A 26,410-nucleotide genomic window follows, 5' to 3' on the forward strand; every position below is an offset into this window, starting at 1 on the left:
ATGGGGAAAAAGGACTTAGTAGGGCACATGCGACCCACGATTAAGAGGTTGCTTTATTCAGATGTCATTTACCAGCACAAAGAGACTCTGCGAGCAGGATACCGTCAATGTAAGTAACTATTTATCAGCTAATATGTAAAATAGATAGCTAGAACTAACAGATTACTAGGCTGAACAGTAACATGCTTACCACTGCGGATAAGAAAACAGATGAGCTTTAGTTGACCAGGAGGTTTCTAACAGGCTGGGGCAAGTCGGTCTCTGACATTTATCGATATGGTCTGATCCTCAGCATTACCGAGTTACCATCGTGCTTTCTGCATTTTTTTTTCCTTTTTTCTTCTCTATCTTTTCTCTCGAATCTTTCACCAGCTAACCATTGTCATCCCACCAACAGCTCTTGTGTGGTTTCAGCTTTTTGTCCTTCCTGCTGCATCAAACTAGACCTTGGACCACAGCAGGGCCAAACCTCTGAGCTGGAAGGTACAAAGCTTCAGGGACCATGAGAATACACTAAAATCCACTGAGGGTTTTGACGTGTGGTGATGTGACATCTGCTTTTTGGAGCGTTGGTGTATAGGCAGAAATCACTTTGTCCCGTAGAGAAGAAAAAATTACAGACTTACTGTGTGTTTTAAAGCTTTTGAAAGAAGGAGCAAAGCTAAGGAGTTTTTGGTCACTGTGCTGACAGGCAATGGAGTCCCTATGGCTGTCCAGGTCACAGCAGAGTACCTGGGTGCTCTAAGTGCAAAGTTGAGCTTATTTCTTTGCAAACAACTGTTACTTCTGTGTACTTTAGACCTCGATGACTTAGATACTTGTATATCTGTTATTTTAAATATAATTGAGCGACTGGAAGGCTGCCCTGGGTCACCACCTGAATTCTACTTTTAATTTTGACAACTGTGTATTGGTTTTAGCCCCTGTGCCTCAATTTTACGGTTTGTGGTAATGAACAGCAGGCGGCTGCTTAGCTTTTCCAAAAGCCTCCTTCAGATTGACAGTGGTCACTGCAGAATGCTATAAAAATGTCATTTTTGTACTTACTTTCCCTCATAAGCCTTCTGCCTCTGCCTCCGCGTTAAAACACACTGGCGCTAGGTTTATGGTTTGTCATTCTAGGCCTTTAAAATAAGTACTTTGGGATTTGTGACGGAGTTCTGTGAGTTCAAGGCGAGGGTTGGCCCTGCCTAAGGCCGAGCCTCGATGGCGGGGCTGGGGACATTCCCTGAGCCTGCAGCCGCCCTGCCAGCGTCCCCTCAGCTCCCCGGGCACTGCCCCCGCCTGCTCCCCGCCTTTCCCCATCTTCTGCCCCTCAGCCGCCATCCCGGGCACTGCCCCCGGCTGCTCCCCGCCTTATCCCGTCCTCTGCCCCTCAGCCGCCATCCCGCCCGGCCCGCCCTCAGGGCTGCCCGCGCCGCCCCGCAGGAAGTGATGGCGGCCGAGGGAGGAGGAAGAGCCGCCGCGGGTAAGAGGGAGGAGGAGGCGGCTCGGGGTGGCCACGGGCGGCTGAGAGGCCGCAAAACACTCGGGGCTTTCCAGGGAATCTCTACCCGGTCGCCTGCGGCCGTGGCCGGGCGGGCCTCAGCCCCTCTTGGCCGCGCTGCCGGCAGCGCCTGAGGGAGGCGGACAGCCCGAGCCCTGCGCTCAGGGTCAGCCAGAGCAGGTGCTGCAGGGTTTATTTTCCTTTTCCCCAGCGGACAGGTCAGTTTTCCAGGTGTTCACCTTGTCCAGACCTGCCCGCAGAGAGCTGGCCTGGCGATTCCTGACGGCTGTGGTTCGGCAGGCGATGCTGGGGAGAGGTTGAGCCCCAAACTCCTGTTTGCAGGGTGTGTTTAGAGTCTCAGCACAGGTGGATGTCTAAGACTTCAGTAGATCTCAAGTACTCAGCCATAAAGAGCTGTGGGAAAACTGCATAAAAACGCCCATTTTCGAAGCCACCCCCGGCAGCTGTTTATCCAAACTGACAAAAACAACGGTGTAACAAAAGCAGTGGGGTTTAACAGGGACTAAAGGAGCAGTAAACACGTTGGTTCTTGACCGCAGGAAAATGAGTAGTTGGACCGTTCTGGTGTTGAGATGAGATATAAAAGGCTTTGTACACTGCAAAGTAGTATACAAACTATATTATACAAATACATTACTGTATACATTTACTATATTGTACCCTTTCTTTAGAAAGTATTCAGTAAATCTTTTCTTCTCTATTGATGAGCTGACTGTCAAACAAGAAGCACAGGGAAATAGATAACGAACTTTTTTTGTGAAAAAGCCACTCTCCCCTCATCTTTTGTCAGCAGTTGATTTCCTGGTGTTTCTGGCAGTGGGTGAAGAGCTGCTCTGCCCAGCAGAACTCAGCCCTGCAGTACCTGGTGGATTTACACTGCTTTGAAATGAACAGACACTGTCAGTTTCCAAATGGCCAAGCTCCCAGTGCTTGGTAAGGGACATGATTTTAGCATAGGTGGGTCTTCTGCACATGCTCCACCATGGATTTCCAGAGGAGTCTGGCATGTGCAGGGTTCTGGGATTGTGTTTGACTAGGAGGACTTCCAAGAATCTCTGTTCATGCACTTGTTTGGATAAGGGCCCATTGCATCACCTCAGTTAGCTTTTGCACTGCTTTTCCCTCCTGCTCTGTTTTTATACTCTTCTTTCTTAATTTGTCACGCTAGCAGGTAAATGGAGAGAAAGTGAATTTATCTTCTGAAACACATTTTAAGTTGCTGCCATTTATCTAAAGCACCTACTTCATCCCCTTCAGTAAAATAATGATGTTGTTCATTAGTTCCTCTAGCTGCTCATGGCTAAATGCGCTGCAGTCAGATTGCTCTATTTTCCCCCTCCTATCAACCACTTATGGAAGTCAAACATTTGTAATAATGCTATTTTTCTTTTTTGGAAGACTCTCAATTCTACTGATGTTTTTAAATAAAATACCTCTAGATTAATAGAACTTGGTTTTTCATGTCCAAGGAAGCCCTATGGTGTTGGCCACTTCAATTAATGTCAGCATTTTTCCCTGACTTTTTCATCACCCTCAGGTTGAATGTTTAGAGTAGTTGTTCTTCCATCCCCTTCCTCTTTTGGGACATCTGATTTTGATTTTAGGTATTGTCTGAGTTTTGGTGTAGTTATTTAATTTGAGAGATTTATATTTAAAATAATTACGAAACAGTTGGCAATAAGCAAGTTGAGTATACAGCATACTTTAAGAGCACGTAGAGTCAGCCATTGGCTCTTGTGCAAATGGTGCTTTTCAGTTCATGTTGTGCTGTAATTGAGATGCTGCAACTCAGTCTTGAGGGCTGTTCCTGTAACTGTTTTTCACAGGGAAGGATTGTTTCCACTTCAGGTTTCTAAGCCCCTTTACAGGTCCTAGGCAAACCTTGCTGTTGAGAAGCAGGGCAGCTGTTGACCTAGAACTTGCGGTTCTTGTTTTAAATTCAGCCTTCTTGCAAATGCATTTTTATTGTAGAACACCTTGAAAGTCAGATTTGTATGTGTTAACCACCTAACAGAAACAGTGAGCAACCATGGATATGCATCTCTGGAGCCTGAGAAATGGTTACTGGATGAGAAACCTGTATATCTAGTTTGGCAATTGCATTACTGAAGCCTTAAATTTCCATCTGTCTCTCTAGGAAGATGGAAATCTCCCTGCCCTCCATGAAATCCGTGTTAATCAGTTTATAGGAAGGAGGTCAACAGCCTGGAAGGTGGAACCAACAGAATTCAGGTGGCATAGAGGCACTATCAGGAATGTGGCCTCTGTATCTAGAAAAGTTTCTCAGAGCTCTGAGATGAGACTGATTAACAGCCAGACTCCTACAGTGGAACTAAAATCTCATGTATAGAACAGGTAGAATTTTACTCAGACTCTGTGTATGTAAGAGGTAAGGGCTATCATAACATTGCCACCGGTAAGGCAAGTTATTGAAACCTTGCTTTCTTTAACATAAATATGTAGTTACAATCTAGAAAGAAAAGAAACCAGGAAACAAAATCCTAAATACTTCCCTCAAAGGAAAACTGCAGCCCAAATCCCAGCAAACAAGCCAGAGTCCCTTTCCATGGTAGCATTTCAGTGAACACACTCCTTCCCTTGAGGGAAAGTTTGGGAAAACAAACAGCACAGGAGAAAGTCTAGCCGGTTTCAGTTTGCAAGTGGGAGGTGTGCAGGCATTATGGCTGGGAGTGTGTTATAGGAACCTACGTGATGAGGCTGGTATGTATTTGCCACATTGTGTAAAGGTTGCATACTGAGAGACTTCCAAGCGCCTCGGCTGGCAATTCCCAGCTCTGGCATGTTGTCTTTGCAAAATGATTGGCAGACCCTCAGGTCGCACATATCTGAAGGAAACTGTGTCCTGCTCAGTTACCCAGAGATCTGTGGATGCTTAAAAACGTTGTGTTTGTAACCTTTGAAACTGCTGTCTGGTGGCTGGGCTTTATAGTATTACTGACAACAGATGGCAAATGGCTCTGCTGATGTAATTCTTGCTGGTGTTTCATTCCTGCGAAGTTGCACAGTTTCAAAATCTCAGAAAGTGCCTCCATATTTTTCCTGCATAATGATTTCAAGCCAAACGAAATAAAAACATTTTCTATTATTCAGATTCCCATGGTGTCATGTGACATTGTGGCAACGATTGCCTTGCAGCAGTTTCAGATAAGTGCACGTTTGGTAGCAATTTAAGGCCTGTGTCCTTTAAGTAATGCTTATTAGTACGTAACAGATGCCGTTTAGAAACATTATGCCTTTTAATAGGCTCTGCTTTTAGCCTACATGTTCCCATTCCAGGCAGACTGTGGATCAGGCAGGCTTGGAGGTATGCTGTCGTTTATGCAAAGCCTAAGTCAATTTTCTGCTCTGAAGTCGAGCCATGTGTTTTTCCTTGTTTCTTCCATTCTGGTCATAGCTGCCTTGCTGTGTTTTTCCCCCTGGTCATATCTTTGGCTGATTGTCAAGCCATTGCAATCAAAACCTTTTGCATTTTTAACCACCAGCAGTGGTTTCTTTTGTCCTTACAGAAGAGCCCGTGTAAACTGAATTTGAACACACTCAGCCTCACTGTCAAGAGCACAGCAAGCACAGAGTTACCCCTCTGTTGCCAGCCTGTCTTTCCTTCTCTGCTTTTTCCTCCTCCCAAAAGGAGAAAAAGGGAAAAGCAGAGCCATGCTGATTTTGGAGCACCTTCAAAGACATGTAGAATAGCTGACACAATGGCATAGAGAAGCAAGAGAGATGTTTACATATTTCCTACACTACTGGCAGCTGTTTATTGAAGCATGTTCTGAGACAGCTTTGTGATAGCTGGTGCAGGTGACGTATTAATTTGCAGCCATGTAATAAATTTAGCAAAATGGAAATTACAGGGGGAAGTGTACTTTTTTGCTTCTCCCTCACCCATTAACTGCTTTATTTTGAGATTATTCTGGCTGTGCAAATTGCTCCTTGCAAGTAATTTGGAGAAAGGCTGCTGGGCTTTCTTAGACAGACTTATGCTCTCTGCTGGTGGGAGCAGTAGGCCTGTCCCATGTAAAGCATTTGCAACTCAAATTATGTGGTATTTGAAGCTGGTATCTCTGAAAATCCAGACAGTTGTCTCATATTTTCATTGCTACTTTTTTTGTTTGGGGAATATTGTTCTTTCTGATGGCAAAGCAGGGCTTTCAGGTACTCCTGGTGTGCCACATACTGCTGTAGTTTGCAGGGCATGATGTGAAGGGCTGTGTGTGGTGTGACTTCAGGTTTCTCACACTTCCTCTGAATGATGGTAGTAATGGGTAAATGTATTTTATGTGGTACTTAAAACATATCCCTGGTGCCAGGTTGTAACAGTGTGCGTTTTAGTAATAATTTTTAATTATTAAAACACAGCCATTTTCTGAAACTGTCCTGTCAGTCTGTCTGTCTTCTCCCCATGGGATGAATTCATCTCCATGCTAGACCATTTGTCAAGCTCAAGTGTCATTTCCTGACATTTCACTGTTCCTTGTTTATCACTTTGGGAATCACTGTTTTCCTCCTTTCCCTTATGCTACAGGGTGACTTTGAACCAGTGCATCCTCCTTTCTACCTTCCATCTTTGTAAAGGATTGAATTGCCACTATCTACATTTGCACTTGTGCTTCACAAAAGCTTTTCTGCTGTTCATAGATTCTTTGCTGTCATTTTCCTTGCAAATCAGCATCTTTCCAGTTGTTCTGGAAAACTTGCATATTTTATTTTGTTTAGGGGATAGACAATTAAGTTGACAAATTCAGATTTTGTTTTGCTTCCATGTGCAAGAAAAGACAAGTTTGAAGCCAGAGAAGCTGTGGCTGCCCCATCCCTGGAAGTGTTCAAGGCTGGCTTGGAGCAACCTGGGATAGTGGAAGGTGTACATGCCCATGGCAGGGAATTGATGATCTTTAAGGTATCTTCCCACCTGAACCATTTTATTATTCCAAAATCCATACCTCTGCCTTCAGTAGTTAAAGTGAGACATTTCCAGGAACATTTCTGCCCATTTCTTGATTGTGTGAAAAATAATATTTATTAAGAACTTGGTGCTGATGTTCAGAACTTCAGAGGTATTAGCAGCAGTCCAACTGAATCAGTAGAATTCCCTTGGAAAACCTGATGTGAACATGAACCTTTAAGCCTTAATTAATGACAATCCCAAATGTCACTTTTCTCCAGCACTGCATTTTTTCCCCTGAATTATTCTGTAAGCTGCCTCTTTCTTTTTTTACATCTAAGCTCTGTGAAAAACAAAGTTAAATGTGCAGAAGTATGAATTCTGATATGTCATAGCTACAGCTGGTAGCACTTCCGTGGTTTAACAGAATGCTGCAGTTTTTATTTGTAAAGTCCATTTCTGGGCTGTAATACCTCAGCTTTTTTCAATTACCTTAGGTTAAAACTTTGTGCTTAACATGCCAGTCCAGATGTGCATTGTGTGTGTAATAAGACAGGGGTAGCATGTTTACACAGATGTATTTTAATTTATTTGTACTATGAGTCAGATGTGGCTTTATATTTTTAAGTGTCACACTGCTACAGATCCATCTGAGGAAATATAGGTTCCAAATAGTTGGAACCTGTTTGCTGGAACGTTCATTATGGGAGTAGTGCAGGTTAGAGTGGAGGAAGTATCCCTTCAATATGCACTCACCATTATGTGATTCACCTCAATATGCACTTGCTTTTCTAGCCTTCAAAACATTTTAATTAATGTGGTTTCTGCTAAGTATTTTTATAAAGAAAGCGAAATAATTAAATCAGTTATTTCATTTCCTCGTCCATTTTTTTTCCATTCAAAAAATTGTGGATTACCTTAAATTTTGGACAATGAAGAACACACATTTTGTAGAACCATATAACCAAAATTTCTGAAGGCCTTCAGAGCTCATGGAAGTGCCTGAAAATTGAAGGTGTTCGACATTTTTCAGAGTCTTTTCTCATCTACATCCTGCTAAATGTATGCATATACTTCAAACCTTTTCCTTCTCTTTTCTGAAATCAGTAGTAAAAATATATTTGTAGGAATGGTGTGGCTAGCAGGATAGCAGCCTGTTTGGAATACCTAACATTTGGTTCGCCCTCAATTTGAGTGACAAAATTTGTAGTAATGACATATATAGCTGAACTCATCTATTTAATTGAACAGGTTTCTTAATTGGGAGTGGGATTAGGATTATTTTTTCCCCTCTGCCCTCAGTTATTAATTCCACAGTTGAAGATTATTTACAGATGGAAACTTTTATTTAGTTTGTCTCCTGAAGCCCGTCTTGCCATTTTAGTTGTGATAGAATAGTAATAGTGATACATGAATGGAATTTTAGGATTGAAACATGCAAACCTGTTAGTGTCAATGCAACTTTTGCATCCTGAATATTCCAAGAGTGCTTGTTCTGTTAGTAAAGGGGGAAGCAGTGCAGTGGGAAGGACATTGTGTTCATGGATGATGCCTTGCTGTGCTGGACAGATACCACACCATGGCATTTGCCCACTGGCTCTGCTGCCACCACATGTAGTGATACTGCAGTTTCACTTCCACCAGAATTTGGGTTTTGGACATGTATTTGCTCAGTTAAATTCAGGATGTGAGAGTCAGGTTCTGCATGCACTCCTGGGAACGTGCCAAAGACCTCTTCCTTCCTCTGAAAGGTTAAACAAATATGGTTGTCTAACGATAACCACATGCCTGCAGTTGTTCAGGCTCATGGGAAGGGAAGGAGAAGAGTTGATGTGAAGCCCTGCTGTTTATCACAGAGCTCCTGATCCCATGAGAGAGTGAGGGACAGCACTTCAGTCATGTGTGTATAGTTCAGAAGGGCAAAAAAAAAAAGTTATTCAATCCTAGACACTGTCCTGGCTGTGCTTCTGCAGTATGGCAGTGACAGTTCTCTGGAGAGCAGAGAACAATTTATGTTATGTGACTTCTTGGTCTTTTTTACATAGTGGCTTCAGAGGCACTGATAAGGAAAGCATCACACCCTTTTGAAGTGGTAGATAAGACATACACTTAACTGATAAGAAACCAGGCAGAAGATGCAGTGATTTGTTAGGGGCCACAAAAACACACCTGTGTTAGTTCTAGTCTCAGCTGCGTGGTTTAATTACAACCACACTCCCTTCTTTAATATTGACATGAGATACTGTCATTTTGTTTTGGAGCATGTTTGTTTCATATTGCCAAGTGGTTTTTGATTTAAAATAAAAGAAAGGAAAATACTTCTTGGACAAAACCCCTCAGAATATTGTCAGAAACACTTAAAACCTGCTGAAGTTGTTTTTTTTTTTTTTTAATTTGTTATTGTGAAATATATTGGCATGAAAATAAAGCCAATAAACAAAGCCAGAGCTGCTATTGCAAGCATTAGAAATGGCAAAACTGGATAAAAAAATAATGAAACTTGAAAATTAGAAATGTTAAATTCTTTTTTTCTCTTGTTGCTACACCACTAGAAGTCTGACAGAGGTATTTTTCATATTTTTACATGTAAAATTATTCACAAATTTGCGCAAATGTACAAAATCCAGATATACATCCTGTGGTGACTGATGGCTCTTCTGTAAACATACAGTTCTTAATGGATGCATGTAGTATCCTTCTCTGTGTTTGTAGAACATGAAAAAGTAGTTGTAGGATAAATGATTAATTCACTTCAGACATAACACTTTTCATGCTTCATCTACGGTGAGGTTGATGTATTTTGCTTTACAATCTGGCTGCATCCTAAATGCCCTTACAAATCTCTGAAATGGGCATTTCAACAAGTCTGACTTTCCTGGGAGGACCAGCAATACCTCAATGCATCTTAATCAAGCTGGTGGTGTGTCTAGTCTGGAAAAAACCTGCATCACCAACTTTGTTGGCTTAAGGGAACAAATTAGCTACACGTGAATGCAGGAATAGAAGATTCTTAACAATGAAAACAAATATCCCCCATCCCTGGAAGTATTCAAGGCTGGGTTGGATGGGGCTGGGAGCAGCCTGGTCTAGTGGAAGGTGTCCCTGCCCATGGCAGAGGGTTGAAATGACATGATCTTTATGGTTCCTTTCAACTGAAACCATTCTGTGATTCTGTGGGATGTCTCTTGTTTAGTAAATTGTGTATTGGCTTCATGGTCAAAAATAACTTTGCAAAGAATTTTCAGACTATCTGATTAGATGGAAGTATGTCCTTTACCTTTGGGCATTACAACAATCTGAAGTTTCACTTGTAGAATTCTACATACAGCTGTGTGCACCATGTGTTTTCTGTTGTATTGAGAACAAATTCTTTTGCCCATGAAAAAATATTTCCTGCTTACTTTAGCTGATAGAAGGAAATTCTTGCTGAATCTGTAATGATGGGGGTCTGTCAAACTACAAAAACTAGTTCTAGTTTAAGGTGGAGTATGATCTCCCATTCTGTGATTGCATTTATCCACCTGATGCAGAACATACATGTGTTGATGAAATATATCTGGATTCGCACATATTGATCTTTTTGGGTCCCAAGTGAAGGGACTTTGTCTGACTTTTACCTTTCAAGGAGGATGTTGGTCCACTTGATGAAACCCCCATGAAATTCAGTTCTCTTTTCTAGAGAAGACAAGGGGTGGAATAGCAGTGGGAGTAGAAAAAGCTGAGTTTAGGAGTCTAGACTGAATCAGGGGCCTTGGCTTGTTCCTTGTGGGCAGAGTTGGACAATGTTTTAGGCTGAGGTGCTGGAGGGTAGAATCTCCTAAAGGTGACTAAGTTGTATGGGCAATGCCTGCTTGTATTTATAGCAGGTTTTAGCTGTAGCTTTTCACTTTAAAAAATCAGATTCTTAGTGCAAATTGATGACAGATCACCAGAGTGAGAGGAGATGTACTTGCACATCCTTGCTTGAGAATGTGGCCCAGACTGCTCCATGGAAACAAAAGAGAGAAGCAGATGCGCTGCTAGTTTTTGCTTTAAAATCTATTCTGCATGCCTGAAATGGAAATGTGCTTGTTGGGTTTCTCGTTTCTTTATCTCTAGATAAGTTTTTCACAGTGGAATTGCAAAGCTTCCACGTCCTTTGCCCTGAATGCTGGTGCCCTGTGGAAGACAAAGGCTGGTACCTGTCTGTCACCTCCTCCCTGTCACTGCTGCTGCAGCATCCACCTCGAGGATGCCTTTAGCAGCTTTGGCTGTTCAAGATGTCAGCCCCAATGTCAGGAATCATTCCAGTGCAGGAGGCCTCCCGTTCTAAATTTACTCTCCTGGTTTATGGTCCTTCCTCTGTGGCTGCAGCAGGAGGCCCCTTTTGTGGCTCAGGTGACCCTTTGTGCACAGAGCCTATCACAGGAGCTGCTGGCAGGGTCCTGGCAGACTGGCTGCCACCATGTGCTCTTTTGTTGCTGCTAGGAATGATCAAATTCAAATAAAATCCTCTAATTCCAATTAGGTTAAAAGTCTGTCCTTGGAACTTTGTGATTTTGATGCCCCAAGATGCTGATTTGGCCTCGGGCTGAAGTACTCATGGGAGAGCAGCACTGCTTTTATTTTAAAACAAAGATTATTTTGCGTTTGATTAAGTAACCTTTATAACATCCTGTTAGCCAGCAGTAATTATTGATTTAGTCGAATGCCTAATAACAATAGTTATGGATAGACTTTGAGGGTTTTTTCTCATGTCTGTATACAAAGAAGTGTAAAAGGGACATCTACAGCAGGCAAATGTTATTTTGTCACTTTGGACTGGAAAAAATGGGAAACACACTAGTTAACATAAAAAGAAATTCAAACAAGTGATTTCCCCCCTGCCTGTGGCAGCTGAGCAGTATGAGTGGTGTATGCATGTGTGTGCACATTTTGGGGAGATGTTCACAAAAGCCAGCCTTAGCACCACTGGCTTCTTGAGGCCATTCCAGAGTACCTAAAGTGACACTTCTGTTCCATATTCTTCCTAAAGGAACCTTACTCTCTCTTCTTATATACAGAAGATAAGGCATTTGTTTTCTTCACAAAAATTTTTTTGATTCCGCTTTTACTGGAATATGTGCTCCTAACTCACTTGGGCCTTTTGAGTGTATTACACAGGAAAGACAAGTTCATTAGAAATCTAAAAGCACTTTTTAGAGACAAAGATTACTTCTGTGCAAAGCTGTAATGATGGGAAGTTGATCAGAATTTTTTTCTAGTGCCTCATTATTTAATCTGTGACCTTATTTTGTCCTTCAAATGGTCCTTGTTACCTTAGAGTACAATCATATTATGTAGCAGAAAATTAATTGCTTTGTTCAGTGAGGAGAAAACATGACTGTGCTGTTAAGTTGCATTGGCTGCACTGTGGCAGGAGGGAGCCTTGTAAGCAGCACCTCATGAACAGTATTTATTAGCATGGCAAATATTTTTCTTTGTGCTAAACTCAAGTCTTACATGCTACTCTTCTGTAAAGGATTAATTTACTAGTAAATTTACTTTTGTGAATTACCAAAGTTTTGAATAATAATCTTTAATTTCTCTCCTGACATAAGTTCTTTGCTTGACGATGTTTAAGTACTGCCTGGGATTTTATAATGTGACTCGACTTGCAAGTGTTGCAATGCTCTTTTCTCTCCCATTTTGTCACATACAAACATGCTATGAAACCCATTTACAGAGCAGCTTCTCTTCAGCATTCTGACTACACATCTCTGCTGCCAAGCCTCGGGATGGAAGCTGGTTGCTTGCAAAGGGCAGGAAAATAGTGTTTAAAGCATTTTAAGCATTTGAATTTTCTTATCCTTTTGCTGAGGAATCAGATACTGATCGCTGCTGGAAGGAGAATGGTGGACCATGGGTGAATAGTCTGACCTGGTACTATGAATCCCATACTCCAACTTTAATGTGGAAAGGTATAATTTTCAATATGGTACCTCTATGATTCGTAGTTTATTAATCTTAGTATAGACAAGTCTTGCACTGGTCTTATAGGACTCTATTGTCTCAGCCATTTATATCACTGTCAGTGCAGTTATTTCACATATAACTTACCTAGGGAGCTGCCCTGTGAGACCAAAGCATGATTAAAAAGGAAGGATTCAGAACCAAGATACCAACTATAGCTGTGTGATAGAGGATTTGGTCCACAGTTTGGGGCTTATAAGAGTTGCAGGTGTAGCTGGTTGATTAAAAGCCCCTTAAATTAAAGCTATTTCCTTCCTCTGACAGAAGAGTGGTAGGATACCATTTGAGCTGCTAATGCATTTCTTCTCATGTTATCTTGGGCTGGTGATGAGCCACCAGAGAGTTTGGTTTGTTATATCAGAAGGAGGTTATTGCTTCTTCAGGAGCACCAAGCTGGACTTGGCATTTAGGTAACAGGCATCAGATGTATGTAATTTTTGTTTGCGTGCAATTACCAAATACCCTCTAGCACTGAGTCACATTAATTCAAAGTTATGTTGCATAAAAGATGATGTTACTATTTTGGAAAGTCTTGAGTAGGTAAATTTTTTACATTGTTTCCTTGTGCAAGTGCCCAACTGATGTTACTCAAAAAAGAGAAAGAAAAAGTTAATGACAAACAACAGATCATAGACTGACCCAAAAAAGGTAGTCTTCCAAGAAAGAAGGGAAGCTTTGGAATTCTTTCCCTGTTATATTTTTGGACAGTGCCAAACTCAGGCTGTATTTTGAAGAATTTTTTTTTGCCTTTCCAGCTTTAAAGCAATTTACTTACACCTAGAGAAATTTGAGACTGTGCTTGTTGAATTCAAAGCAGACAAGTGTGATTTGATGCTGTCATGGTTCTGCTTTGTAAAATTGCATGTTAAGAAGTAAATAACATATAGATAAATAGCATACAGACAGGTTTTTACCAGCCTTACTATTTTAGACTGGGATTATACAAAAGGCTCTAATGAGATCATTAAGAGCCCAGCCACACCAAGCAGCTGCTGGGCAAACTGAGGTTTTAAGACTCATGTTTCTTAGTTAATTTAAAAAGCAAAAATAACTTGTATTTTATTTTAATCACAGGTCGACTTTACTTGATTGATACCATAAGAGGAGATCCAGAGGCTCTGCAAGCAGATGCTGAAACATACTATGAAAAACTCTTGAAGAAATCATTGTCTACTGATGTTTTTACCATCCCTGGAGGAGGAGAGGTAGTAGGCTGATGTTTCTCATGCAGCAAGTTAGAAACTTGCAAATTAGTTGTTGGTTTTGCTCATGGCCTTGTTAATAGGAGTAAACGGGTGTGGTTGGATGCAGATCTCTTAAAATCAGCAAATCCTGCATTATTTCAAATAGTTTACATGCTGTGAATGAGAGATAAGCTTAAACTCCAAGTCTGAAACCCTCTCAGTGTGGAAGAGGGTTTGAAGTACTTGGGTGAACTTTGCATCTTGACCTGCCTCCTTACAGGACTGAATCAAAAGTGAGTTTTTTAGAGATTTATACTACAGTGCAGCTCTGTGTTCTGTCTCTGCTGTGCAGTTTACACAGGCATTATGATCCAGTCTATCTTTTGTTTCCATTCTTTCTAATACTTCCATTGTTAATTTTGAGTGTGGATTCTCCCAAAGGATTTCTGTTCCTAAGACACCTGGGTGGAATGGAGATGACTAAACAGGCCTATTAAAAAATTTTTACTGCAGTCAACCTATGAAACCTTTAATTCTGGGCATTTTGTAGGTCATAAAAGGTGTGCTGAGGTACCTGTTATTGTACTATCAAAGCAGAAACTGGATTAGTTGAAATAAATGTTTGGATTATGGTAGCTTTCCTGCGATTTAGCAAAATAATACGCAGTACTTTCCAGAAAAATGCTGTTCCAGGTGGGTTCAGCTTCGGCTTTGAGCCGCGAATGTAACTGTGTTTAAATACTCTTTTAATGCCCTCTAGTGGAGCCTGTAGGGTTAAATACAAACAGATTGAACCTGCAGAGATCACCCAGTTTAGGGCTTCTGTGTCCTTACCTTTCATGTCTGATTGTACTTTCAGAGGTTCATTTGCTGTTCAGTGGAGGGGGAGTGAGGTTAAAATCCCAGGCCAGTGCTGTGTGAATTCCTGCAATAGCCACACACAGTGAGATCAGTTAAAGGTGGACTTCTGCCTTTTGATTCACAACTGTCTTGATTTTGTGGCTTGTCACCAGCCCTTAAATATGTCACATGACTGATTTGAGTCTCATAGCAACACATTTCTCTTTGCATTCATTTAATTCAGGTCTAATCTAATCTGCAGTCAGACAGCCAGTCAAGGGCATAAGTAATGGTAGTGTTCCTGCTGTATTGTCTTTTTCCTTATACTCTATAATAAACAGCTCAAAGAATGCTGATGTTTTGTAATTAAAAATAATTTAAATGTAATAAGGTCAAACCCCCATTCCCTGTGAACATCCCAGCTAGCAATCTCCATTATATACCTAAACCTGAAGGATGAGGGGTTTGGTGTTTGAATAATGGCTACATTACCAAGCATTTTTCCTCTCTTCTGTATCTGAATTAAAGCAGGTTTCAAGTGGCAGGACTGGCAACAGTGAATAATTATTTAACAGGAGTTAAGTGGCTGCCAGCCCACTTGCTGGGGTCACAGAACTTCTTTTTGGTATGGGTTGGTCAAGCATCCAGGACACAAATAGCAAGGATTATTGCAAGTCAGGATGGAAGCTCGTTGGCAGTGCTCACACACAGAGCTATGCTTGGCTCCTGCTGCTGTTGTTAACACCTGTGAAAGTGCACATTACCTTATCAAACAAAATAACAATCATGGCACTATTGGAAGGAGTCCTGGCCTTTTCATCATGGAAATGCTCCCAGGTGCCATAATGACATCGATGCTGTTATGTTTAAAGCATGCAGAGAATGACCGAATCCCCAGAACATGCTGAGATTTAGGCAAGCTCATGAATACAGATTTCAAGCAGTTTTCAAGGTTTTTTTTTTCCTGGAGTCCAGTGTTTGCATAGATGCTTCCAGGATTCTGGCACTCATCAACTAGTGAACACTGGTTTCATCTTAGAGTTGTTATCCTGAATAATCCATATTCATACTTCTTCCATGTACCAAGAAATATTAAATGTAACACGTGACTGATTTGAGTTTCATAGCAAACTGACAAATGGGTGCAATTAGAGAGAGAGGCACACCCACACATACACAATGGACCAGATTTTGGAAAGTACAGTACATACTGTGCTAAGTCATGCACGCTCTTTGCCTGTACCTAAACTTACATGACAGCATTTGCAATATTCATATGGAAATCGTCATTTCTATGCATATAGAGCTGTTTGAGCACAGTAATTTTGTGTTTATGTGTCACATCGTTTAGAAGTTTAGTCTAAGAGCAAAAGCTTGAGAGCTGCATTTTGATTTTAGCTTTGCCTTCAGCTTAACCACCTTGTGCCAATTATCTACCCTCCCTGTGCCTCACAGATAAACTGCCCAGGCACTGCCCTAATGCTTTGATACTCCCTGTACCCTGAAGCTTAATTCATTGTTTGCAAAACACCACAAGTGCTCAGCTGGAGGATGCTGTAAGAAGTGCAAGTTGTATTTGTTTTCATTTGATGTGTCTGGTCTTTTCATAACACCATTTGTCTGCGTGTGACAATGTTCAAAGCCAGGTTATGTGCCAACCAGAGCAAGTCAGCATTAAGGTCTTTAGTAGCTTGATTTCTTTTAAATTAACTTTTCTTATGGGTAATATTAGAATATGATGTATATTTCAGTGCCTTCAAGTTGAGGTGCGAGAGGGAGTTGTGCTAAGCTTGTACCATGCATGTCAATAAACATGTCAATAAAACATGTCACAAGTGCATCTGATACATGAAATACTTCTTGTGAGCTTTGCAGTACAAAGAGCTACAGGGCTTGTTTGTTTTTTAGGTTAAACTTGAAGATTCCTGTGTGTGTTTTGTCCCTCTCTACCGAAATAATCCTACTTGCAAACTGTTGCTGTTAACTGATCCAAAGGATAAAGAGACAGGTTAGAATTGGTCCAAATATTTTGAAATTTGAGTAGTTGTAATTTCTTTACCTTTAAGATGGTCTGCTTGTTTATGTATTTAAATATTCTGGGTTTTGATTTGAATATGAAGTGGTTTCAGTTTATCTGTCAAGGATTTGTGTCAGTGGGCTGCTGATTAGAAGGAAGAATTGACAATCAGGGCTTTTAAATTCTGTGCATAAATTCTCTGCTGGTAGCTAAAAAATCACCTTGGGTAAATCTATTATACTTTCTGACTTTATTCAACAGAACAATATTTTTCTAATTCAGAATGACGTGAAATTTAACACATTATAGTTTGGATAGAATCCTAAAATCCTTAGACAATACAGGTATGAAATTGTATTGCTTCTTACTGATTCTTGCTAATATTCTTTTTTAACTTTATGATTGTTTTCAGCCCTAGGTTTAATTGCCTTTTATTTCCAGGTGTATGAGGGGTGTCTACTGGTGTGTAGATTAAATGAGGAGTGTTGATGTTGTTGTGAGGCAATGGGCTATAAAATTTCTGGAATATTTACAATGAGGACATGAACTTTTCCATTGACTCAGTGTGTCACTTAGGAAATACAGAACACATGAAACCTCTTAAACTTCCAGCTGCCAAATGTGGCAGCAAACTAATGACATCTGTCATTAAAAGTATACTTTTTAAAAAAAGGATAAGCTATAAATTATGCCTGGAAGGCTTTAATAGCCAGTATTCTTAATAATACAGCAAAGGCAAGGCAGAATTTTAGCACACTGTTCAGTTCTGAAGTGGGTCAGGTAATGATCTTGCACTCTTAGAACAGATTCTGTTCGTGTAAGTGTTCATTGTTCAGTCCTACCCTGTAACCAGGAAATTTCTTCAGAAGAACAAAAAGCAGATTAAAATCACCTGTGGTTAGAGGTGAGCCCTGCAGTTTTCCAGCTCCTTCTGTGTGGGATTTCAATTGGACCTTTGCTAATGGGCTGCGATTCACAGTAGAAGGTAGGAGACCTTTCCAAGTTCCGAGTGTAGTCAAAAGACTTCGTGGTCCCTCTGAAAACTATTGATGTAGAATTACTTTTCTGACACTAATTTATATATTCCATTAATGTTTTCCTGAAGAGGGATAGGCACTGGTGTGATAAAGGAGAGAAGCATCTACACCAGAGGCCAGACTTGTTCTTAGCGCAGTTGTGCTCACCTCCTGACTCATGTTCAGAGGAACGTAGCTGAAAACAGTGTTGAGTTAGTTTAGGCTGCACAAGAGGAATTGGGATCTGTAACTATAATGCAGAAAAAAAGAGTTATTAAATAAATGCATGTGAGAGTGCATTTCGCTCAGCTCTTCAGTTAAATGATCTCATAGTATTAGGAACAAGCAGTATTAATGAGATACATGCACACAAGAAAAAATGATGTCTCACAGGAACAAGTCAAACAAGTCCAATTGGAGCCTAAATTACATGATAGCTATCTTCATTAAAAGCTTAAAACCAAGCAGAATAAACACCTTAATATGTTATAAACAGCAGCCTGACTGACTGCTGTGACCCCCTTGCAAAATTTCAGCTTAAGTTACCAGTCCAGAGTCAGAGGAACAGAGAGATCAGTAAGTCTGGTTGTTTAAATAAGGCCTGCATCACCTGGCATGTGATACTTCCTTCCAAAAGTATGATTTAAGGGATTTTACTGGAAGTTCTTTTTTTCTGGATTTTATATACTGTGAACATGTGGTCAGTCTTCCTGCACACATCAAATTTGACTGATGTGATTTTTTCTTTCTTTAGATGAGTTTTAATAGATTTTCGTTAGTTCTCTAAAGCCTTCTGGGTTGTGTGTGCATACCTATCTATATGGGTGTATACATTTGAAGTATTTTGTCCTAAGATTTTCCCGGAGTTCAACAGATTTGGAATTGACTCTTACAGTGGCAGACTGCTAATCTTGTAAGTCCACCTGGATTTGCTTACCTACATGACCTTTTGTTCTGAGGAGTGAACAGATCAAATTAATTCAAAAACAATTCCTTCAGAGAAAGGCAATAGATAGTAACTTAGTCTGTTACTTTAAGGATGTTTTACTTTAAGGACAGAGAATTAAAACATTTAACAAGTTACATAATTTTCTTTTCCTCACTTGAGCTTTACACTTTTCTTGTGAAACAAGTTTCATCCAGATGGAAGAGGGAAACAATCTTGCTGTAGTTGATCTCTTCCTCTACCTGTCCACTTCATCTGCATTTTAGTTTTCTTCCCCAGCAGAAGTGCTCTTAAAAGCAAATTTTCTGGTTGTCCCCACATACTGTGTTTCAGTTTGATGGCATTTAATTCTTGAAAATTGTTTTAAAGAGGGGTGGATTCCACCACTGAGATTAATTTCTGATCATCCTGATTAGATGGGATGTCCAGAAGTGATGTGTAGCTTGTGGTTTGAAATGATCTGCATATTTCAAAGAGGAAATGCGTATGGCAGCTTTTCCTTAGGACTTGGTCTTGGTTGGAAGCATTTTTAATTTATTTTTGATAGGCTGAGTGTTGTGTTCTGTTAGTGTATCTGTACAGATATTTTTATGAGAGTGTAAATTGCATTGTAAGGGCTTACGGAGCATAACATGGGCGATTAACATCTTTATAACACTAAATAAACATACCTTATTGTGGCATTTTCTGTATGCTGCATATGTAATAATTTACAATAACTGTGAGGTGCCTTGGAACGTTTATCACAAGACATTTGTAACAAATCATTGAGTGAAGATTGAATTGTAGAAGAAAATGTAACTGGTTACAGGAAAGATCTATCTGAGATACTTGAATGGCTGCCGTTCCAGCAGGATCTGCCTGCCTCCCAAGCTTTATTGTATTTGTTTTGATAAAATTCCTAGCAAAGAGTGAGAAATGCTCTTATTCTATTTTAAAGACAGGGAACTGGGGGACTCAGTCAGGGTATGTCAGTGCTGCAGAAGGCAGTTCAGTGTAGGATTTCTGAGCTTGCTTCAGTATCAGAGTATTTTCACTGTGGAAATACTGCAAAAGCAACCCAAGTGTGTAATCAGTCCAAACTAGTGACAAAATTAAGGTAAGAATGACTTTATCTAAGATAAAGAAGTGGTACATTCTGTACTTATGAAACAAAATAATTACATCTCTCGTGTGTAACTTCACCTTTATTTAGTTTGTGAGTGATGGATGTGCTTCAGCAATTTTTAGGTAAGGCAGAGGAAGAAGAAGGACCAAGCTGGATGTTGCTTCATGTTTTTCTTCTTTGCTTTATGTGTAGAGTCCTGATGTGCACAATACATTTAAATAATTGCACACCAGTGTGGGAACAGTTGGCCAGCATAGCCTAGGAAGTAAAAATATACTCCAAGCCTGAGCTGGGAAGGGATCCATGTTTGCCCAGCAAAAGTAGACATTTCATAATCACAATTGCATTATGCTTGGTGCCTAATTCAGCTCAGTCCTGGATTCCAAACACCCATGTGCTATGGCACCGTGTGCTCCACTGGCTGTCGGCTTCTTGCAACACTCTGTCTGTCTGCAGGTGATGAAAGTGCTGAGGTTTAGCAAGCTGCTGCTCATAGGGCAAGCCACCCACCTGAGCATGTATAAACCCCATTAACTGTGACCTGAAATGCATTTCACCTGCTCTTGCAGCTGCGAGATCAAGCACATCAAGTCTTGCAGTTGCAAGGTCATTGTAGTCACACACATGATTCACAGGGTTCAGGTGATGTGTGTTGGCAGTAACTCCATCTCTTACCATCAGGTGAACTTAACTGAATTGAATGTCTTGGAGAGAACAAGAAGACTGAAAAGGGAGAGAGAAGGAACATGTGGTCTCACAAATCATGTTTGCATTTGAAATAGCGTTCCTCAAAGTTGATTATAAAATGAAAACGAGAGTATGGGGAATCATGGATGGATTTAACTGCGGACCAGATGTTGGCTTGAAAAATGATAACAAAAAGCAAAGTACATATGTTTGTGTGAAATCTGGAGAAATGTTTTTCCTTCAAGGAAGGCATCCATATAGATAAGGTTGCTCAAGTAATGTGATGTGACAGTTGCTATGTCAACTAGTGTTCCCTTCCACACATTTAAATTATTGAATAGCACAGTAATGTTCTATAAAAGCAACTCCTTCCAACATGGTTATGCATCTTCCTGTTTTCCTCAAAGCTTTTTAAAACTTTTCTGACCTTTACTATGTGTCTTGTATGTCTGAACTGTGTGCCAAACCTCTTTGCAGCTCTTATTAAAGTCAGCATTTGGCCCATTATGTCCCCTTTGTGTGACTCAGCTCCCTTTGTAGCTGCATGTTTCATGGATGTGTAATGGAGCAGTGGCTGCTGCATTTGAAAGCAGAGGGAAGGGTTTGAGGGAACAGATTGAATCCATCACAGAAAGAGTATGAAACTCCCATGCAAGTAAGTGCATAATATTTAATGAATTGAGTCTGGTGCTATAAACAGGCATCTGCCCTTGCGTGCAATACTTCTTCCTTGTTAACCCAGCACACAAAGTGTAATGCTTTCTGGCACATGCTTTAATAATTTATTGGAAATATAAGTTAGCTGAGCAGAATCTCTCCCCTTAAAGCCGGCAGGAGTGATATAGTCTGAAGCAAAAAGGGAAATTAACCTATGTGCATCAGTGACATTTGTATAACCTGAGGCTAAAACAGGTAAATGATGAATCTTGTCCTTAAAGTAATTTTATTTTCTGGTGTGTATATTTGTTTGTAACTCACAGATGGTTTTGAACTTTCTTATGTTTATCCCTAGCTGGGTAGGTTAGAGAGCCAGTTGTTGGAACACTCTTAGGACTCAAGACATATGAACTCTGTGCTGTTCTTTGCAATGTTTTTCTTATATTATATTTTACCTATTTATATAAAAATGGACGTTGTAGCTGCCCTATTTTAAGGTATTAAAGATACTGGTGTTCTTGAGTAATGATGAAACTGTAGCAATGTACTTTAGGTGAATGTCACCACTGTACAGATAATAAAAGTTCTTTTTGATGAAATACTTGCTGCTTGATGTGTTTGGGGTTGTAAATGATTTCTGTGTTTATTCCAAAACCTCATCTAAACCCTTGAAATTTATTCTCTATCATTTGAAATGACCCCATGTTAAAACTTTTTTTCCTGAACAGGGCTTGGGAGTGATTTCAGTGTCACTGTTGCTGCTTCAAGTCTTTTCCTTGTAAATCTATTGGCAGGCAATGAATTCTGTAGATGAACATGTAGGAGTAGGGTTTAAATACTTGTTCCTGCATATGTGAAAAATTGAGGAAGGATGGGAAGAAGTGGGGTGCAAGTTTTGCATCACACCTACATGGGGACTTGACTTATGTAGGTTGCTGATACACTTCTGCTTCAAGGCAAAGTGTATCTTATTATGTGTGTATATATCTGTCCTTTGTTGATGGAAACCTCTCTGTGTGCATTTGAACCTCTGAGAGTGTCTGTCCATGCAGAGATTTAGGAGTCTGTACTCTAAAGGTACCCTTAGATGGAAATTCAATCACACAGGGAGCTGAAAAGCTGTTTGATAAAGCAGATATGAGAATTTTTGTGTTTGACTTGCATGAGTGCAAATATGTGCATTCAAATATATGCAAATACATGTGTGTGGGCAGGGGAAAGTTTGAAAGAAACTTGAAAACTGTAACCTTTATCCAGGTAGCTCCTCTGTCCCAAATGCCACTCAAACCTACTCTGCTACTGAACTTACTATTATGCAGGAAGTGCTTTATTCACATGGAACACAGGCTGTCACACCAAAGTCACATCAATTCCTGAGAAAAATTACTTTCACTTGATGCCTCGTGCAATACTGAAAATTGGATATCAAGGGACATGGAGGTGAAATTGAAATACAATTGTTGTTCTGCTGTCTCACAGCAGAACAGACTGGAGTCAGCTGGAGGGAGAAGTAGATCTGAGGCTGCCTGTGGGAAAAGCTGAGAACCTACTTTGCATTTGCGGGTAACGTGTTCCCCTGTCGTTTTGTTTTTGTAGTTTTGGCAGTTTATTTGAGCCAGCGTTGGTGGCCTGTGGAAGATGTTGTGAAGACAGCTGATCCCACTCGAGATGGGCTCGTTCTGGTGAGGATGCTGTTTTGAACAGTTGTCTTTACCCTGGAGCTTCCCAAGCAGAAGAGTCAGATGTAATTGTCTCGGCACTCCTGCAGCTCCTGCCCTATAACCTGTGGGGCCTCTGTGGCTCACCAAGTGCTTCCTTTCTCCATGACACAGTGACATGCACATTAACCCTCTCTAAACAATTTTGTGCATGCAGTTCATGATTCATCTGTGGGATTTATTTTCTTTTGGTTTTTAGTTTACCCTCACTGCCTACTAAAGGAATAATCATAAATTGAATTGCTACATTAGCAATAATTTCTCACATTATGTGTTGCTTGGCTGACTGGTGGGAGGTGTTGCTACCCTATGGAACTACATCTTATCTAGCTAGTTATGATTTTTTTTCCTTGGATAATGTTTATATTGTGTTTATTTTATGAAATGGTTGCTATTTAGTGGTTTCTATATCTGTAATTCTTTTTCCAAATAAATTATTTTGGTATTATAGAGCTTCTTTTTTGTAATATGAAAGATATGGGTAGCCTGTAGTCTGTTTGCAACTAAAATGTCATGCCTGCTGCATGTGAGGTATGTGTTACCATGAGGTTATTAAGTCAGTTTTGTTTCCTACCCAGCCCTCTGTATTTTTGGTCCTTAATGATTCCATTCCTTTATCATCTTTTCCTGTCACACATAGAGTTTAATTACTTGCAGAATTAAGTAGGCTTTTTATGGGCAACTGAACTGGAGGGATTTTGAGAAACCAATCCTTGCAAGATAGACCTTGGAGCAGAAACACAGGCCTTCAGGCTTTCAAGCATCTCTGTATCAACAGACAATGAAAATAATGTCTGAAAATAGAAATCTTGCCCTCCCTCTAGCTCATTGCTGAAAGGTAAATTGTCATTATCTGTGGAAACTCTACTTTGTTTTTTGGCATTCATGTGAAGCTTGCTGGCACAAGTTTTTACCTTGATGGCCAATATGATCTTGTTCCTTTATATTCCTCCATCTCCCCCTTCTGTCCATTTTCTCCTAAGAAGCCCAGCACGGACTAATTGTTTATGTTACACCTAGATTGTAGCTGGTTGGGACAGACTATTTTCTGTTTTGTATAGTGTCTATCTTGGTAATGTCCTGGCCCACTAAATTCTTTGATGCTGTGCCAACACAGGTAATAGGGGAGAGGTGACCAGGTCAGCACAGTGAATCCTACCTTCATTTTTGAGGAGGATTAGATTGCCTTGGTCCTGGTTTCAAATCTGCCTAGTTCACTTTGACTGCAATCAAGATACTTCTGCTGCTTTAGAATTCCTCTCTGTAACAACAGGAGATATGTCAAGCTTTATAAATAGTTACTAAATTATTCTATGCCCTCTGGATAGAGGGTGAAACACTAGGAAGAACTGTTTTTGTTATTCTAACTGAACCAACTCAGGAGGTATTTTCCCCAAATTAAGTGTACATGTTTCCTGACTTCCTCCTACCCAGGCTCTTTTGATTTTGAAACCTTTTATGAGATGCAAAATGCTATTCTCTGCCTCATTTTTCTTTGGTCTGTTGTTGTTTGTTCTCTAAGGTCCAGACATTTGGAGAAAGGATTGTCCTCTTTGTTCTGAACTGCATTATTTTTGGAATGCTGGAAGGGAGTTCAGCTAATGATGCATTCTTTCTACCTCACTCTGCCACCGAGCGTGCCAAGATACTCTGGAGGAACGGCGAGGCTGCTGCCTTTTACTCGGTCAAGATGAAAGGTAAGGTCATTTTAGAGACACATTTCCACTGGTTCCTAATAGCTAGAAATGTAATCCTTTTGTTTATCTCTCAATATAAATAACACTGGCTCTCATTTACATTTTTATATGAAATCTCCCTCAGAATTAATCTGGGGAACAAACCTTCCCAGAATTTGGAAGCCATCCATGTTACTTTCATTTAAACATGATAGTTCCAAACCCTATTTTGATCTGAGGTACTGGCTTGCTCCAGTAAAATGTGCTTTAATGCAGCCAAGTAGAAGATCGTACATCTAGGAACAAAGAATGTAGGGCCTGTCCACAGATTGGAGGAAAAGGATCCTGGAAAGAATGATACCAAAAAAGGAGTGCAGTTCCCAGGGGAAAAACATTGTATTGGGAGTTGCTGGTGGCCAGAAGAGGAAAGATCCTTGGGTGTGTAAGGAGCAGTGGCTGTGTGGAGGAAGATGTGTGCACTAGATCAGTCCTGGAATGCTTTGTGCAGTTGTGGTACTCCCAGTTTAAAGGATGATAATTAATTGATTTTTTAGTTAATTGATTAACTAGCATAGAAAAGAAACAAAATGTATTTTAATCCTTTAGTGATACTTGATTAACTTTAGCAAAGGTCTTTTATTATAAAACACAGAGTTTGTGTTAATGCAAATAATTGCTGTTAGCCAGTCTGGAGTGAAAGAGCTTTAGTTGGAATAACTCCAGGTATGCAGTTGAACCTGTGTCCCCACACAGGAGCTGGTTACCAGTCTGTGGTTAAGATTCATGGGAATCACCTTGATACCAGCAGCTTAACCACACAGAAGGTGGAATCTTTGGAAGTAAAATACATCCTCCAGGTCAGAACTCAATAACCATCCATCCAAAATGGGAGAAAGAGAAACACCTTGAGAGCTGTACAGAGATGGGTTGTTTTGGATTCCAGAGGACAGTCTGAAGGTGCCTTCTCTGCTACAATCCCAAAGGCCAACAGCAATAAGATATTCTGCTCCTTGGGATGGAAAAATCCTAATATACACAGAGGTGTAGCTTATACAGAACTGTGCTGGTGCTGCTGCACCATCAGTGATGAATCAGGACTCAGCCTACGATCAAGGAGCCTTGTCTGTATCTCTGATTATGCTGATGAACTGGTTTGTGATGGCAAACACATAGTACATTTTCCTTTAAGTCCATAAATATTCCTGAGCAAAGCTTTTGGAAAGAAACACTTGTAGGGGCTGTAATGATTCATGCTTCAGTAAAATAAATGTGCACAGTAGTCTGTTATGGGTGGAGTATTAGCCAAGTTGAAACTGTTTCTGAGTAAGTTGAGAGTCACAGTTTGGTTTTAAACCAGGTCCACATAAAATACAAATCCTTCAAGTCCAGCTTTGTCAGCATCTGCCTCTTCTTGCCAGTGTTTTTTTTTCTCTGGGCAGCTATATTTGTTAGTTTTTGGCCTGTGTCACAAATTACTGCAGTCTTTTGCCAAAGCCTTTTCGGGAAGCTTGAAACTGATTGTTTTTGCTGCTTTTTGCTATTTGATGTACGCATTTAGAAAATAATTCCTCTTTCTGAAGTTCTGTGATTTCAATTTCATACCAGCCATGCTGTGGCTGATCCTATTCTCTCCTTTTTTTAGAAAGGCTCTGGACTTATTAGGCCCAAAACAGACTAAGATAAGTATCTTCACTTAGAAGTTGTATTTCACATGGCTGTTTTAGATATTTTTGTAATTTATGTTTTTTATTCATAATGTAAATTCTTTTTTCTTTTGCCATCCTTGTCAGAACATTCAGTAGAGGCAGCTTTAATTACAGGACTTTATGTTGTGCTGGACTTCTGTTACAGCTTCTGTTCCTAGGAAAAACTTATTTTCCTTTGTGCCCACCATGTGATTCTGATTGCCTTTATTTCTATGCTCTGCAATTACCTGACCATTCTTTCCAGTTTTATTTTCTTCACTGGGTAATTGAGATTCTCATATTGATGTTGTATTCAACTGCATTTCTCATCTGTGAATTTTCCATTATCTACAGCATGACAAAAAACATGCTTCAGTGGAGGCAAATAAGCCAGAAAAGGTCTGTTGGAGCATGGCTGTTTCAAACATAAGTCTTCTGGGTGAATCACAGAAGTGGTGACCAAGGAACAGAGAGTCTG

At 40.3% G+C, this 26,410-nt stretch overlaps 1 protein-coding gene across 3 annotated transcripts in view; it reads left to right on the forward strand.

Moving 5' to 3' along the window:
- LOC146432597 (protein FAM169B-like) overlaps positions 1 to 26,410 on the forward strand; it is a 41,951-nt gene that overhangs the window by 4,165 nt on the left and 11,376 nt on the right. The window contains exons 1-5 of one of the 3 annotated variants that reach the window (XM_085070378.1): positions 1,192 to 1,468; positions 13,473 to 13,603; positions 16,331 to 16,430; positions 22,450 to 22,535; positions 24,094 to 24,268. In XM_085070378.1, the coding sequence (XP_084926504.1) occupies positions 1,207 to 1,468; positions 13,473 to 13,603; positions 16,331 to 16,430; positions 22,450 to 22,535; positions 24,094 to 24,268 (754 nt within the window). In that variant the 5' untranslated portion in view covers positions 1,192 to 1,206. Of the gene's footprint in view, positions 1 to 1,191; positions 1,469 to 13,472; positions 13,604 to 16,330; positions 16,431 to 22,449; positions 22,536 to 24,093; positions 24,269 to 26,410 lie in introns of those variants that run through there. The other 2 variants (XM_085070376.1, XM_085070377.1) reach the window with 2 other exon arrangements.

The sequence above is a fragment of the Lichenostomus cassidix genome, chromosome 10 (genome assembly GCF_008360975.1).
Source record: "Lichenostomus cassidix isolate B80296 chromosome 10, HeHo_3.0, whole genome shotgun sequence".
In the NCBI taxonomy this organism is placed as follows: Eukaryota; Metazoa; Chordata; class Aves; order Passeriformes; family Meliphagidae; genus Lichenostomus; species Lichenostomus cassidix.